This window comes from Pelobates fuscus, chromosome 10 (genome assembly GCF_036172605.1).
Source record: "Pelobates fuscus isolate aPelFus1 chromosome 10, aPelFus1.pri, whole genome shotgun sequence".
Taxonomy (NCBI): Eukaryota; Metazoa; Chordata; class Amphibia; order Anura; family Pelobatidae; genus Pelobates; species Pelobates fuscus.
The window spans coordinates 70910962-70926757 of record NC_086326.1 but is presented as its reverse complement, the minus strand read 5'-3'; the positions used below and the strand labels follow the sequence as shown (position 1 = coordinate 70926757).

At 41.3% G+C, this 15796-nt stretch overlaps 1 protein-coding gene across 1 annotated transcript in view; it reads right to left on the bottom strand.

Annotated features, from left to right (window-relative positions):
* LOC134575308 (solute carrier family 22 member 15-like) overlaps nucleotides 1-15796 on the bottom strand; it is a 229344-nt gene that overhangs the window by 143419 nt on the left and 70129 nt on the right. Inside the window, exons 3-6 of the mRNA XM_063434584.1 lie at nucleotides 10873-11005; nucleotides 8925-9089; nucleotides 6685-6814; nucleotides 4271-4492 (exon numbers count right to left, since the gene is read on the bottom strand). Coding sequence (XP_063290654.1) covers nucleotides 4271-4492; nucleotides 6685-6814; nucleotides 8925-9089; nucleotides 10873-11005 — 650 coding nt within the window. The remainder of the gene's footprint in view (nucleotides 1-4270; nucleotides 4493-6684; nucleotides 6815-8924; nucleotides 9090-10872; nucleotides 11006-15796) is intronic.

The window sequence follows — 15796 nt, the reverse complement described above, 5'->3', positions numbered from 1 at the left end:
CGAAGACCTGGACGATGACTTCGAAAGGCATACCATAATCCCATACTTTTTTATTCGCGATCCTCACTTATAGTTTGTCTTCTTGTTCGCACTTTTAGTTTTATCCAACCTACAATCTCGCTAACCTTCACGCAATCAGAGGCCCACACCCTTAGATAGCCTAAGTCTGCCTCAGAGGGGGATCACCCAGCTCATAACTACTAGACAGCTTCTGCCTTGTCTCTGTATAATACACGCTATAGAAAATGTCTCACTTAAGCTTGTTCCTATATGACCTTCCATTCCTATGTGATTATTTTTACAATATGTTTATCCTGCAAGTCTCTTACCATAACCTATAATGTACCTTCAACTTATCGTATAGCAATAACTATTAAAGTCATGTTTTTATCTGCTTGATTACCTATCTATGCACTACAAAAATAAAGAATTATATATATATATACATACAATAACAGAAATGATGGATGCACTCCTCAGTCTTCTTTTATAAAATCCAAATTGCTTTATTAGATATGCATTAAAAAAATGATCATTTTTTAATGCATATCTAATAAAGCAATTTGTATTTTATAAAAGAAGACTGAGGAGTGCAGCCATCATTTCTGTTATTGTATGTGTATAGCCAGCTGGCTTATGCACCCGGCACTACCAAGGACCGCATGAGTGCAAGGAATCTTTTTGTTTTTTTATATAAAATGCATGGAAATCAAAAATAAATCATACTTATTAAAAGAGATAACTACCTGATGATCATTTTCTCCAAGGTTCCCCCAGGACTGTTTGTCCAAGAGGCCTATGAATAAAGTTTAAGATCCCTAATCTCTATGTCAACACTGACAAGTTCCACGATATGTCATTAATGAATGCTGACGGGAACCTGAAGCTTTCCACTTAGTCACATGAGAATAGTTCAGAATTGACGAGGGAAATAAATATTTTAGATTAAAATAGCCAATCTGGGAAACTTGATAATATGTTAATTTGGCTATTTTACTCTAAAATATAACTCTTTGTTTACAGTAAATCTCTAAGTTCATTCGGTCAACCCTGGTCCCCAGTTGCCTTACTGGGTGTTGCGTACCTACACAGTAAATGTTTCTTACATGTCATTGAATTATAGTACACACAAAAAAGATCAAGTGCAGGTGCCGACTTCAATGTATGGATCCATAACCACACTCACTCTCAATAATTAGGAATAATAAATGGGAAGCATTTGTAGAAATGAATATAAGCTGACAAAGGCTTGTCTACATTTTCATTAGTGTTTGACAATCACTATTGTGAAATTAGAAGAAGCACATATTATATAAACTTCGTAATAAACTTCTGTAGATAAGTTTTGCCAAGAAAATGTCTAGCTTTTCTTCCTATGCTAAATGTCCCTTTAAGAAAGATTTAGAAAGGAGGGGAAATCATCTCTGTGGAGCTTCACAAAGCTTCCTAAACATATTCTAGCCATCTTCATTTGTGTCAGTGTCTGGGGAACAGTAATATATTCTACTGATTACATAAGAACTGTTCATTTTCTTCACATTTATTTATTTCTAAAGCATTAGTACAGTTTCTCAGCTCACATAATTATTCTAAGTCGTCTGAAATTTCCAAATCGCTTTTGTTATTGTTATACTTAAGCAGGCTTCTTTAGTGCTCACAATACATTTACATCAGGAAATGTTTCCAAGTTATTATGATTAAAGACTGCTGCTTCCAGGTTAAACACAAAGATGCTGGGTGCATCTTAAATCTAACAACTTTTCTGAGATGAGTCTTGTCATTATAAATTATACAAGGCAGAGATTCACAGAAAGTGCTCAGAGTTGGTGTAGGTTTCTTGTCGACGTAATTGCCATAATAACAAGTGCTCTGATGAAGAGACATTTGACAGAAACTGCCAGTGACAACTCAGATGGAGACTTTCATTTTGTACTTCTCCGTATGATTGTCTTCGCTGCCCTAATATTCCAACACACTGAACCGCCGCTTTTCATCTTGAAAAGGGAACTAAAAGCAGTTTTGTTTTACTGTGCGATGACCTTTTCTCTAGTCCTTTATTAACACTGATTTAGAAGAAGTCTTCTTCAGCCACAATATAAAAATCTTTATGCCGCTGAGGTACTTGCTCCGGCTTCGATACAAATAATTCACTTGTCAGTCTTTATGTTGTAGGATCTAAGATTCTTAAAACTAGCCTCTGGCAATGTATCTTGTGTTGCAATTACAAGTGTATGTCACATCTAAAACACATTTTGTCGTTCGGGTATTCAAGTTAAATTGGCTTCTTCGAAGCAAATTGCATGCCTTGATTACAGAATAAAGGTCTGGTGTAGGGTATATGCTGTACGGGGCTCATATTCCTGATACAGTTACATTTATATGAATAATTCTGAACACTTGCTACTATACATGTTGCTAATTTGGAATGCTATTGGAATAGTAGAAAAACATCTGTATAAATAAGATGCAGACCCTAGCTCGTGGAACATCTCATTCTAATATCATGGGCATTCATGTGGAATTGGTCTCACTTTCCTGACACAACATCCTTCACAATTCTGAGATTACGTTACATTAGATGTTGGAACGTTGCTGCTGAGATTTGCTTCCAATTATTCACAAGGTCATAAGTAAGGTCATGTTCTGATGCTGGCTGACTTGCAGCCAGATGCTTCAATTAATCCTAAAGGTGGCGAGGTAAGTGCCCTGTGTGGGCCAGTCAATATCTTCTGCAGATATCTCTGTTTGAATGACTCTTCCCATTACACTCTGAGCTGTCCCATCCACAGCGAACAACTTAAATGTCATTCATTGAGTATTATGAGTTCTTTGCACCAATCCATGTAAACACAGACAAAAGCACGTGAAAATTTATTTTTCTAAATTGCCTTTTTCTTCAGGGTGCTGGTACAAAACATCTGGCACCAACCACACCATAAAACTCAAGTCCCAATTCTTGCAGTACTATTAAAAAATAAATAAATAAATAAAGCTCTTAAGGACATTTGCATACTTATGTAGTGAGTTGCAGCTGCTTAATTATTGCTCTTGGGCTACCTGCACTAACAAGCCTATTTAAAAATGAAATGACCACCACGTGTACAGCAAATTTATCAGTGAGGAAGAAAAGAAGATTTGAATAGTTACAGGGACACTATAGGCACCAAAGGCACTCAGACCACTGCCGCTCATTGAAGTGGCCTGGGTGCAATGTCCAAGTCTTACTTAATCCTGCAAATGCAATGATTACATTGCAGGACTAAGACTGCCTCTAGTGGCTATCAATCAGAAAGCCACTAGACTAGAGGAACTAAGTGGATCCTAACAGATTTGTGTCTGAGGTTCGACCTCCTCATGCTCTGCATTACAGCATCAGTAAAATACCCATAAGAAAGCAATGAAGCAATGCCTTCCTATGGGAAGGGTCAAAGCGCTCGCAGCACATTCACACTAGGTCCAACCATTGGATTTCGCAAATATGAATACATTTATTATTAATGATGAATACATTCTTATTGTAAAGTGCTGCGGAATAAGCTGACGTTACATAAATACCAATAATAAGAATAATTTATAATATTTTAATAAAAAAAAAAAAACACAGCACACTAAGTCAGCCTCTAGTGGCTGTCGACCAGACAGCCACTATAAGGCTTCCTAGATTGACGTTCTCTATGAGGACAGCCAGCGTCATTAGCCAGGCATGTGCATTTGCATCTGCTCGTCGCGGGCTGTTAGAGTTGGGATCAGGTAAGTAAATAAACCCTTTATTCTCCGACGAAGGGGGGGGCGCGCAATGGAGAGGATAGGCAGTGGGGGGCGATAGTGCCAGGAATACAGCTTTGTATTCCTGGCACTATAGTATCCCTTTAATTTTAAAGAAAGACAGCTGCATCACTGATGTCATACTTAAGAATTATCCCATGCTTGATAGGCACTCAACCAACCAGATCAATTCATTTCTTTCAGAACCAAAAAAAGTTAGAAATTACAAATATGTTCTACAGCTAAAAAGGAATACGTGAACATAACCAGCAGTGAAGGTATTCATTTCCAATTCTAAATCAAATCAAAGCGTTCAAAGTCAAATTCTAACGTGGTCAGATACACCGACTCTCTTATTAAAAATAAAATGGTATGATTATATATGGCTTTGCTGTACAAAGTAAAACAGATGAAAATGTGTTCATGAAGGGAGATATGATCTGCAAATTATACTTAAGCAGACAAATGAGGTAAAATATCACAGCAATAATTTTTTGCAACATACCAGATGTACATCAAGACTAAGGTTCTCCAAAGTAGTAATTTATATTTCACTAAATCGAAGACACTGTGCTTTGAATCCCCATTGCTTTGTTTTACACCGCAGTCTTTCAGCTTTATGGGTAGTCCTTCTCTCCCGTTGCCCCGTGCCATATATTGCAGAACATCCTCGGCTTTTGAAGTATAACCTTGGGAATACAGCCATCTTGGGGACTCGGGAAGCAAACTTAAGAAAATAAAAAAGAAAATAATACAGTGTAGGAATATATACAGCCATCGCTATTGCTCCCAGGATATAATGGAAATAATCTGGCACATTCACAGAGCGTTGGACTAAAAAAGGTGCAATTACAAAGATCAGCACCTGGGGAGGCAGACTAAATGATTCTATTGGACCACAAAGGATTAGAATACCTGGTAACAGATAATAACACAACCTTATTGGAACAGCAGTGATCTTAACTCCCTCACTGATAGGTAAGCTGGGGGGGGGGGGGGATTTATGACACAGCTGTTTCTGGGGGCTGGAGCTGGCATGTGATTGGTTGAAAGTTACAAGCCGAAAAAGAGCGGGAAACTGGAACTGTATAAAAAGAGGCAGCACGAGTTTAATCCTGTCAGAGTGGACTGAAGCAGGAACGGTGCGGACGGGCCTCACCACCCCTCCCTTTATTTTTATTTAATTGTATTGTCATGGTGTTATGAAGCATTGGGGCAAACGTCATCCTCAGGGTCGAGTTCTGAGGAAGGAATATATATTGGTAAATGCTTTTAAATAAACGGCAATCAGGTTAGTTATAAATACAAAAAGAAAAGTCCTGCGCTCACTCCCATCACTACTGGGCCGGCAGCAATGACTACAGTACACATCAGCCCCAATATATAGTAAAAACCAAAGAAAAGAAAAAGTTACCTGCACTCTCTCCTTAATCCCTATGTATATTTAAACAAATGGAGGTCATTTAGTTACTCCAATGGCCACTGGAGGGAATGCCCGCCTGTCAATGTCAAGGCAGACCCCCCTAAGCGGGTCCTAACACTGACCCTTCAGCCTGCTTCCTTGAGCTTCTGGCAAAAATATCTAAAATGAGACAGAAAGGTTATTTTATATATATATATATATATATATATATATATATATATATATATATATATATATATATATATATATATACACCCCTATATACTTGTTAACCCTTAATAGGGAACACATGGGATGGGCGGCAGCATTGTAGGTTAGTTATGCCTGACTGGCAGTATGGTGGTTAATAAACTTGAAAGTTTTAAGTAAAACGCGGTCAGGTTAGTTATGACTGATTGGCTATTTGGTGGTTAATAAAGTTAAAAGTTTTGAAAGTTGGTGAAGCATATGTTATATGTTATGGTTACAAAGATATGGTGCCAAGCCCACTGAAAAGTATTATAACGTTGTCTGTGGTTATTGGGTGGTCTCGTTTTATTTATATGAATATTGCCCACCATACATATAGTCTTTCCACATAAACGATACATGTCACTCCAAACAGCCTCCCCATACAAACACCAAAAGCAGCAGCCTCCGCCTGCAACCTCTAACTTATGTAGGCAGGTAGAAAGACAAACTTGAATACTCATTCGCATGAAAGCCATAGAGAGGAAAAAGAGAGAGTGACAAAGGAAAAATAGGAAAGAAAAAGGATTGAGGAACAAACATTCATGCAACGTGAGTCAGATAGAAAGATTCTGGAAGAAAAAAAAGAAAAGAAGCATACAGACAAGGGGAACTTGCACCAAAAAGGTTGGAAACACTGGCTTACAGAATAGGCTCAGCTGTAATAAAGGAAGTTGGCATGATTAAATTAGTGACTTTTTAATGTTTGTTGAGAGCTCACTGCACAAACTGAAAAGCCTGGAGTTTTGCACCAAAATATATTTTTTTATTCACTTTCTTGTACAAACTTTTTTCAAGCAGGGTGCCTTAAGTCTCTTCAAAATGTGCTGCTTAGACTCTGAATTCAACTCTGTCATATGTTGAATACAGTCCTTAAAATATGCTATGAATACATGTCAGCTTTATAATCCACCATTATTGTGCAGCACTGCCCCAGGAAGTACCTCCAGTGGCCATCAAGGCTTCAAATACATGTGACATTTATAAGCTGCTGATGACGTTACAAAAGACTGAGAGACTGTTGTGGGTTGGAAATATGACACATCGAAAAAATGTGCTAGATAAAACCAGGAGTATCCCTTTAAATTATTCAGCTAGAAAAATAATAATACAAATCCATGCTGATTTTAAACATATTTTTTATTATTATTATACCCTTGATTGCCGGTTTAAAATTAAATATGATAATTCAATAAAATCAAGGCAGTGCTCTTTTAAAAGCTAAATTGCAATTATATAAAAAAAAAAAAAAAAAATATGAGACTTACAAGGACAGAAGAAAAAACACAATCCCTGGAGAATTCACTACAATCGCAAGTGTCCTCCAATTTCTGATATAATAACCCAGCAATGCATAAACTGCTATGCCCACAGCAAACATGAGATTTGTTAAGGAACCTAAAGAGAACAAAACAAAATATTAAAATATACAATTATGTGTAAGACTACATATTGTATGCTAAAGAAACCTTGCACATCTATATGCTACAAATAGGCAAATAGAGAGACTGTTTACAATGCTGTACGGTGCCGGAAACATTTACACCACTACCGTATATACAGTGTCATTCTATTGTCTACAGCATCCTTAAATCTGTTATAGATTATGGCAAGCAGTACATTTATAGATTTTATTATATATATATATTTTTTTTACTTTTTTGTTTGTTTGTTTCCTCCAATCAGACTGAGGGCAAGATTGCTTTTGGTTATGCGGCTCTGTCCCTTTTCAGATTTTATTTTTCTTATGCAGAGTGAACAGAGGAGAACAAAATGGAGGCACCAATATATAAAAGGCATGTGTCAATATGGGTGAGGGGATAGTTGGATAATCATTAAGATACAAGTAAAGAAAAACTGGAAAAAAAAAAAATCAAAACATGGCGTACCACTTTAAAGGGACGCTATAAGCACGAAAACAACTTTAGCTTAATGAAGCAATTCTGTATAGATCATGACCTTGCAGTCTAACTGCTCAATTCTCTGCCATATACGATTGAAATGACTTTGTTTATGCAGCCCTAGACACACCTCCCTGCATGTGACTTACACTGTCTCCCAGGGTTCGAGTCGTGCAGGAACGCGTGGGAACGGTGTTCCTGCACTTTTTTTTAGAGCAGGAGCGCTGTTCCCGTCGCTCCTGCAGGCCCTCAGGGGGCGGCAAAAAATGCTGCCCCATATGCCCCCCGTCATGGGGGGGCCCAAGAGTTGCCTGATGTCCACCTGATGGACCCCCCCAGCCGGCGCCTGTCTCCCGGTCAGATGCGGCGAGAGAGCTGTGTCCTCTCTGCTCCCTCTCGCCGCGCGCCGTTTTCTGATGCTGGGAGCCGGAATATGAACTCATATTCCGGCTCCCGGCATCAATAGACAGCCCGTGCGGCGAGAGGGAGCAGAGAGGACACAGCTACCTCGCCGCGTCTGATATGGAGACAGGCGCGCGCCCGCCCCACTGGACCACAGGGACAGGTCCACGCCAGCTCTCCAGGTAGGGAGGCTGGGTGGACATTTTTTCATTTAAAAAAAAATTATAATTTGTGAGTGTGTGTGTGAGTGTCTGTGCACGCGTATATATATATATATATAAAAGAGCAATAAAGGGAGCACACTAGGTCTTGATTTAAGTGCAAAGATTATTTACTGCATTCACAACGAAACACAGTGTAAACACAGTGTGCTGTAAGATCTGGTTAAAAATTAAACCATGTTTTTATGTTGACTATACGAGTCACAGCCATGGGGTGTGTGGCAAGGGTGGCATCAAAAGAAATAAAATTGATTTAATTCCTAAATGGCAGAAAATTGAGCAGTGAGACTGCAGGAGCAAGATCTGAACACCAAAACTGCTTCATTAAGCTAAAGTTGTTTTGATGCTTAGAATATCACTCAAAAGTGTTGGATCACAGCATTGGACCACACAGATAACTAATAATAATTTCAAAAGTGTAACTGTTTTAATCACCTTTCAATCTTTACTTATTTAAATGATCACATTTAAATTAAGTCATTCAGGTCTCAAATGACATAGTTTACATGACATGAGCATGGAGGCCCAGTCTTTAATTGTAACATAAGCTCAATGTTCAACTCTTCAGTTCTAATATTAAATATACTAAACACAATCATGTAAAACAGATTAGATTTCCTCCAATGTCCGAGGGGCCTCCCTTACACTGGAATAATAATATTTTATTTACATACATATGTATTAGAAAAGGGAAATAAAACAGTGAATGCCCCCTGGTCACTGTTCATATAGTATATAAAATATTTATGGGAACAGGGAAATTGAGCACAATATGGAGGAAAGGGTTAAATTGAGGACCAGAAGGGTGTGTATTTTGTGATTCTCTCTTAAAGCGAACATAAAAAACCCCAGAAACTGCCAGCCCCCCAAAAAACAAACTGACTTTAAAAAGCCAGTGAAAAGCACATGATATAAGATTATGAAAGAACTGTAAATTAACGGATCATTAAGCCCGATTCTGTTTTCATATGTATCTTATCCTACCTGTTAATGCCCAGTATGATTTTCCAACATATTCCTGAGTTAATACAAAAGACACCAGCGCCATGCCTCCGTTCATCATCCCAACAAATAGACGTGACAGTGCAAATATCTCATAGTTGTGCGCCAGAGCAGTCACATATGAAAATACAATATCAAGAAAGAGACCTGGAGAAGGAAAGTTATAAGTCTATAAAAAGTGCATCGTGAAATAAGGCAGATTTAACTGAACATGAATAGTCACAAATATTTTAGCAACAATTTTTATATCATGTAAACCCTTAACGACAACATCTATGCCTTCATATAGTGCAGGGCTTTAACTCCCATGGGCCATATAGACCGTCACGCATTAAAATGACCAGCAGGGTTAATTCCCAGCTTGTACCAAGGAGCCCCGGGTATCATTGGATATCCGAGGGTCCCCTGTGTCAGTTGGGGCCACAGTTAGTAGCTCCAGTCTAACAGATGACCTATGAGCAGAGCTAAAAGTGAGCGCTGCACATGGTCCTTTAAATTAATTTAAATACAGCTGCTGTGAGATTGTGATCAGACGCGATACTTCTGACCCAAACTTAAAACAGGGAGCCCAGGTATCTTTCGATATCATTGCCTAAATATAGCTGGTTCCTTCAAACATTGGTCAATTAATATATTGAGCCAGCACTATATTTGGTGACATATTATGTGGATCTTAAGTTACACCAGTTCATTAACATACAAATATATATGAAATCTGTCCAGATGCCTATTCTGTTAATTTAACAAGGTCGATACACAGGCGTCAGCTATGCTAGGATTATAGCTCAGACAAGACTACAGTGGCTGTCTACCAAAGATGTCCAATAGGAATAAAAAAAAAAGTGAAAGTCTGCCCATGAAAAGCAATATCTGAACTCAAAAAACCTGCACAGACTCCTTAAACAGCTGAAAAGCTGCTTTCTAGGTTGGTTTTATATTTTATCAAGAGCAGTGAAGAGATGCTTCTGTTTTGCGAAAGTGTTAAAAGGGGCACACTAACCACCAAACTAAGTTAATTGCGTGGGTTATGGTTCAAGAGATATCCCCTTTCTGTATCTATTTGCTTATAACGGCAACATTATGCAAACAGCATAGTTTGTGTCACTTTTCCACAAACAAAAATAATTTCCTTTTAATTTATTTTGTCCTGATTTAATGGCATTTTATTTGATACTCTCTTTTACAGAGCACTTGAGGGGTAAGAAAATCATGTGTCGGGTTCTACAACCCAAAGAAAATATGAGCAATGGGGCAGAACCAAAAAAGGTACATTTTACAACAAAATTTAAAACCACGTTATTTGTTAGAATATTCCAACTAATGTATAATGCACAGAGAGATGCTGGTCTAGGGCACCATGTAACGTAGGGAGGGAAAAAACAAAACCATGCCTACTTAACAATTTTTCCTTTAATATCAAACCTAATAAATATTATTAATATACAACATTTATCGAATTACAGACTTAGAACATCCTACTAGGAATATTAAGCCATTTCCTTAAAGAACGGTCACCTCAAAACTAAAATAATAATTTCACTAAGTTTTCAAAGAAAGTAAGATTGTTTTTTTTTTTAAATTAAGCATATGCAGAAAAATAAGATAAACACATCTCTATTTTTAGTAGGTAATATCATCCTTCAGCCATATACATGCCTTGTTTCTGAAGCATGGAAGATCATGAAGACTAACTGTTGTATGACCTAAGCTGCATGTATATGGCTGAAGGATCCTGTCAAATACTAAAGGTAGGGATGAGGTTTTTCTAATTTATTTTCATATACTTTGTTTAAAAATATTGATATATTTCCTTTCAAAACTTAATGAAAGGATTATTATATTAAAAAACAGCTTGGAGGTGAGATGTCCTTTAAGTGTTCATTCTAAAAAGAACCCTTAGAAAGCCAGATACGACGCAATGAAGTCATACCTGTCAAATATACTGGTCGTCTTCCCAGTTTATCAGATAAGGGACCAAACACAACATTTCCAATGAGCAGACCTCCAAAGTATAATGAAGATGCCAAGTTCACTTTGTATGCCTCTTCTTTGATTAAGTACCACTGTTAATGAGAAATATTTATAGATAAATTTAAAAAAAACGTTTAAAAATCAAAACATTAAACACATGATAAACGCAACTCAACACACAGAACAAGGTTGAACACGCAGCATTGATTCCTGAGCTTTCCAATGGAAAAAGAAAAATATTTGTTTTAATAATTAAGTAGATCTACTTGAATGAAAACACATTCATTGAAGTTATGTAAATCTGGCACTGCTTTCAGATATGTCAAGTGCCTATAAGCACAAAATTCTAAGGCACCCCCCGATCCCCAACTCAAAATAAGTCATAAAAAAGTATAATGAATTTATAAAGAGGACATTGAAGGCGCAAGCATCTAAAAGATTCATATGTCCTAATGTATGTGCTTGTAATGTATTGTTTGAATCTGTAACTATAGTAAGTGTATGCAGCTGTGTAAATGCAGACAGGGTTAAAGATAATGTTGGAAGTGATTATGGTATAAAGTTAGAAAGGGGTTAATACCAGAGTTATATTACATAGGATGTTAAGAAGATTAAAAGCTTAAAGGGACACTATAGTCACCAGAACAACTACAGCTTATTGAATTTGTTCTGGTGTGTAGAATCATTCCCTTTAGGCTTTTTGCTGTAAACACTGTCTTTTCCGAGAAAATCCAGTGTTTACATTACAGCCTAGTGATAACTTCACTGGCCACTCCTTAGATGGCTGTTAGAGATCCTTCCTGGGTCATGGCTGCCTAAAATGCATCCAAACATTCAGTATCTCCTCCCCCTGCATGCAGACACTGAACTTTCCTCATATAGATTCATCGATTCAATCCATCTCTATGAGGAGATGCTGATTGGCCAGGGCTGTGTTTGAATCATGCTGGCTCTGCCCCTGATCTGCCTCCTTGTCAGTCTTTGCCAATCCTATGGGGAAGCATTGTGAATGGATCAGGCCACCACTTCTGATGATGTCAGCAGACAGTGGGCAGATCTAAAGGAAACAGGGACAAAACTATGCAGCTACAGGCTTGAATCAAGTATGATCTTACTTTATTTTTAGATGCATGAGGGGCCCAGGGGGGCTAGATGGTGGTTTTAACTACTAAACATGTATTCCTGACCCTATAGTGCTCCTTTAAGGGGGGTTAAAGCTGTAGAATAAAGGTTGTTTAGGATTATTGGGTTTAGGCTTAGAGTGAGGTGTGATGGGGTACGTGAGGTGATTAGTTTTTAAGTTAAACATTGGACTAAGATACAGGGTTTATTTTCAGGTTTAGGCTTTGAGTGCTGAAGTTTGAAGGGTTTCTTGCAAAATATTCACCCTTCTAGGTCTTCTGTACATCCAGTCAGTCTCCTGTGATTGATGATATTAGAGCTGCAGGAGTGGTTACCCACTGTGCATCAATGAGAGTTTCCCTAGCTCCTCCTGTAATGAATTACTGGTGTGAGCGGTTACTAGTGGGCAGATGGGAAATTATACCTTTCACTTCCTGTCCAACCCCACATAGACACTATAGGAGCTGGGGCAGTTTTGGTGTATAGATCATGCCTCTGCAGTCTCACTGGTCAATTCTCTGCTCTTTAGAAGTTAAATCACTTTGTTCATGCAGCCCTTGTCACACATCCCTGCCTGTGACTCACACAGCCTTCCTAGACACTTCCTATAAAGAGTCATCTAATGTTTATACTTCCTTTGTAGCAAATTCTGTACAATTTACAATTTCTTTTCTCCTGCACTGTTAATAACTTGTGTGGTGACATCAGGGGCGGGCTGGGCCGGGGGGCAGGGAGGCAATTGCCCCCCAGGCCGCCCGAAATTCTTTTAGGACCGGCCGCGGCGGGCCGGCCCTTTAAATGCTGCAGCCGCCGAGCGCTCTGTAAAGAGCGCTCAGACGGCTGCAGCAGCTTTTCCCTCCCTCCCCTCCCCTGTAGGTGGCCGAGCTGCACTCCGGTCCGCGGTCCCGGCCGGAGTGATGGGAAGGTGCACACAGAGTGTGCACTTCCTGTCAGTCCGGCCGGGTACAGGAAACAGAAACTCCTGTTCCGCGCGGAACAGGAGTTTCTGTTTCCTGTACCCGGCCGGACTGACAGGAAGGTGCACACTGAGCACCTTCCTATCACTCCGGCCGGGACCGCGGACCGGAGTGCAGCTCGGCCACCTACAGGGGAGGGGGTAAGAAGAAGGGGGGGGGAGGGGGGGGGGGAGAGTAAAAAGAGGGGAGGGGGAGAGTAAAAAGAGGGGAGGGGGGAGAGTAAAAAGAGGGGAGGGGGGAGAGTAAAAAGAGGGGAGGGGGGGGAGAGTAAAAAGAGGGGAGGGGAGGGAGGGGGAGAGTAAGAAGAGGGGAGGGAGGGGGAGAGTAAGAAGAGGGGAGGGGGGGGAGAGTAAGAAGAGGGGAGGGAGGGGGGGGGAGAGTAAGAAGAGGGGAGGGAGGGGGGGAGAGTAAGAAGAGGGGAGGGAGGGGGGGAGAGTATGAAGAGGGGAGGGAGGGGGGGAGAGTATGAAGAGGGGAGGGAGGGGGGGAGAGTAAGAAGAGGGGAGGGGGGGAGAGTAAGAAGAGGGGAGGGAGGGAGGGGGGGGAGAGTAAGAAGAGGGGAGGGAGGGGGGGAGAGTAAGAAGAGGGGAGGGAGGGGGAGAGTAAGAAGAGGGGAGGGAGGGGGAGAGTAAGAAGAGGGGAGGGAGGGGGGGAGAGTAAGAAGAGGGGAGGGAGGGGGGGAGAGTAAGAAGAGGGGAGGGAGGGGGGGAGAGTAAGAAGAGGGGAGGGGGGGAGAGTAAGAAGAGGGGAGGGGGGGAGAGTAAGAAGAGGGGAGGGAGGGGGGGGAGTAAGAAGAGGGGAGGGAGGGGGGGGAGTAAGAAGAGGGGAGGGAGGGGGGGGAGAGTAAGAAGAGGGGAGGGAGGGGGGGAGAGTAAGAAGAGGGGAGGGAGGGGGGAGAGTAAGAAGAGGGGAGGGAGGGGGGGAGAGTAAGAAGAGGGGAGGGGAAGGAGGGGGGGAGAGTAAGAAGAAGGGGGGAGTAAGAAGAGGGGAGGGGGAGTAAGAAGAGGGGAGGGGGAGTAAGAAGAGGGGAGGGGGAGTAAGAAGAGGGGAGGGGGAGTAAGAAGAGGGGAGGGGGGAGTAAGAAGAGGGGAGGGGGGAGTAAGAAGAGGGGCGGGGGGAGTAAGAAGAGGGAAGAGAGGGAGTAAGAAGAGGGAAGAGAGGGAGTAAGAAGAGGGAAGAGAGGGAGTAAGAAGAGGGGGGAGTAAGAAGAAGGGGAGATAAGAAAAAGAGGGGGGTAAGAAGAAGGGGGGAGTAAGAACAAGAGTGGGGAGTAATTAGAAGAGGGGGTAAGAAGAAGAAGGGGGAGTAAGAAGAAGAGGGGGGAGTAAGAAGAAGAGGGGGGAGTAAGAAGAAGAGGGGGGAGTAAAAAGAAGAAGGGGGTAAGAAGAAGAAGGGGGGTAAGAAGAAGAAGGAAGGGGTAAGAATAAGAAGAAGGGGGTAAGAAGAACAAGGGGGGGGAGTAAGAAGAACACAGGGAGGAGGGATGGTAAGAAGAACACAGGGGGGGGTGAAAACACACAGAGGGAGGAGTGAGAAGAACACAGGGAGGGTGGAGGGGGGATGAGAAGAGCACAGGGAGGGTGGGTGAGTGTGAGAAGAGACCGCTAGGGGAGGGTGGGGGAGAGGAGAGACCACTAAGGGGCAGGGGAGAGCTCTAAGGGACAGAAGGGACAGCTCTATAGGACAGGGGGCAAGACAGGGAGCTCTTTAACACTACGCGCACACACACACACACACACACACACAATGCATCCCTATACATACACAGAAACACACAATGCATCCCGATACATACACAGAAACACACAATGCATCCCTATACATACACAGAAACAGAACAGGCTTCCCTTACACACAGAGAAACACACAATGCATCCATTACACACACACACAATGCAACCCTTACACACAAAGACAATGCATCATTTGCACACATACACAGAAACATACACTGCAAACCCTTACACACACATGCAAACACACACACTGTTTTTCTTACATACACACAGAAACACAATGCATCTCTTACACTCAATGCACACACATACAGACACACACCTTGCATCCCTTATGCATACAAACACAGATTCACACAATGCATCCCTCACACACAACCAGAAACACATAATACATCCCTTATACACAAATACACACTGTTCCACTACACACAAACACACTGCATCACCTGCACAAACTGGTATCCCTATACACTACATACCATAAGCACACATATTAGATAACACATAACACATCCCCTACACACTCCACTCCCTGTGAGCGAGCTCATGGGTGGGTGGAACATATAAGTGGACTTATGAGTGGGCCTTATGGGCATACTCACCGTCAGGCACTGGAGCCCAGACCTTGAGCTGTGTAAGAGGCCCCCAAAAAATGGAGCTGCTTCCAATTCTCCTAGAACGTTGAATTTTGTGACCACAGTTGCAAACAGCCTCCAGAGGTCCTGTTCTACACCAGACCAGTGGAGCCAAACTGCAGCCCATCATCATCCTCATCCAATTGTAAGTAGGCAATCTAGTATATTATTAGTGACACTAATCTATAATTTACCTCACATTAAAGGGACACTATAGCTTAATGAAGTGGTTCTGGTGTCTATAGCTGGTCCCTGCAGGCTTTTTAATGTAAACACACACTGTGTGCAGCACTGGCGTTAGTTCATATGGCAGATCATATGGGTGGGGCATTGTGATGTCACATGGGGGGGTGGCGCAATGGGCCACTTGACTGGTTTTGCCCCCCAGGCCTAAGGCTGCCAGCCCTCCC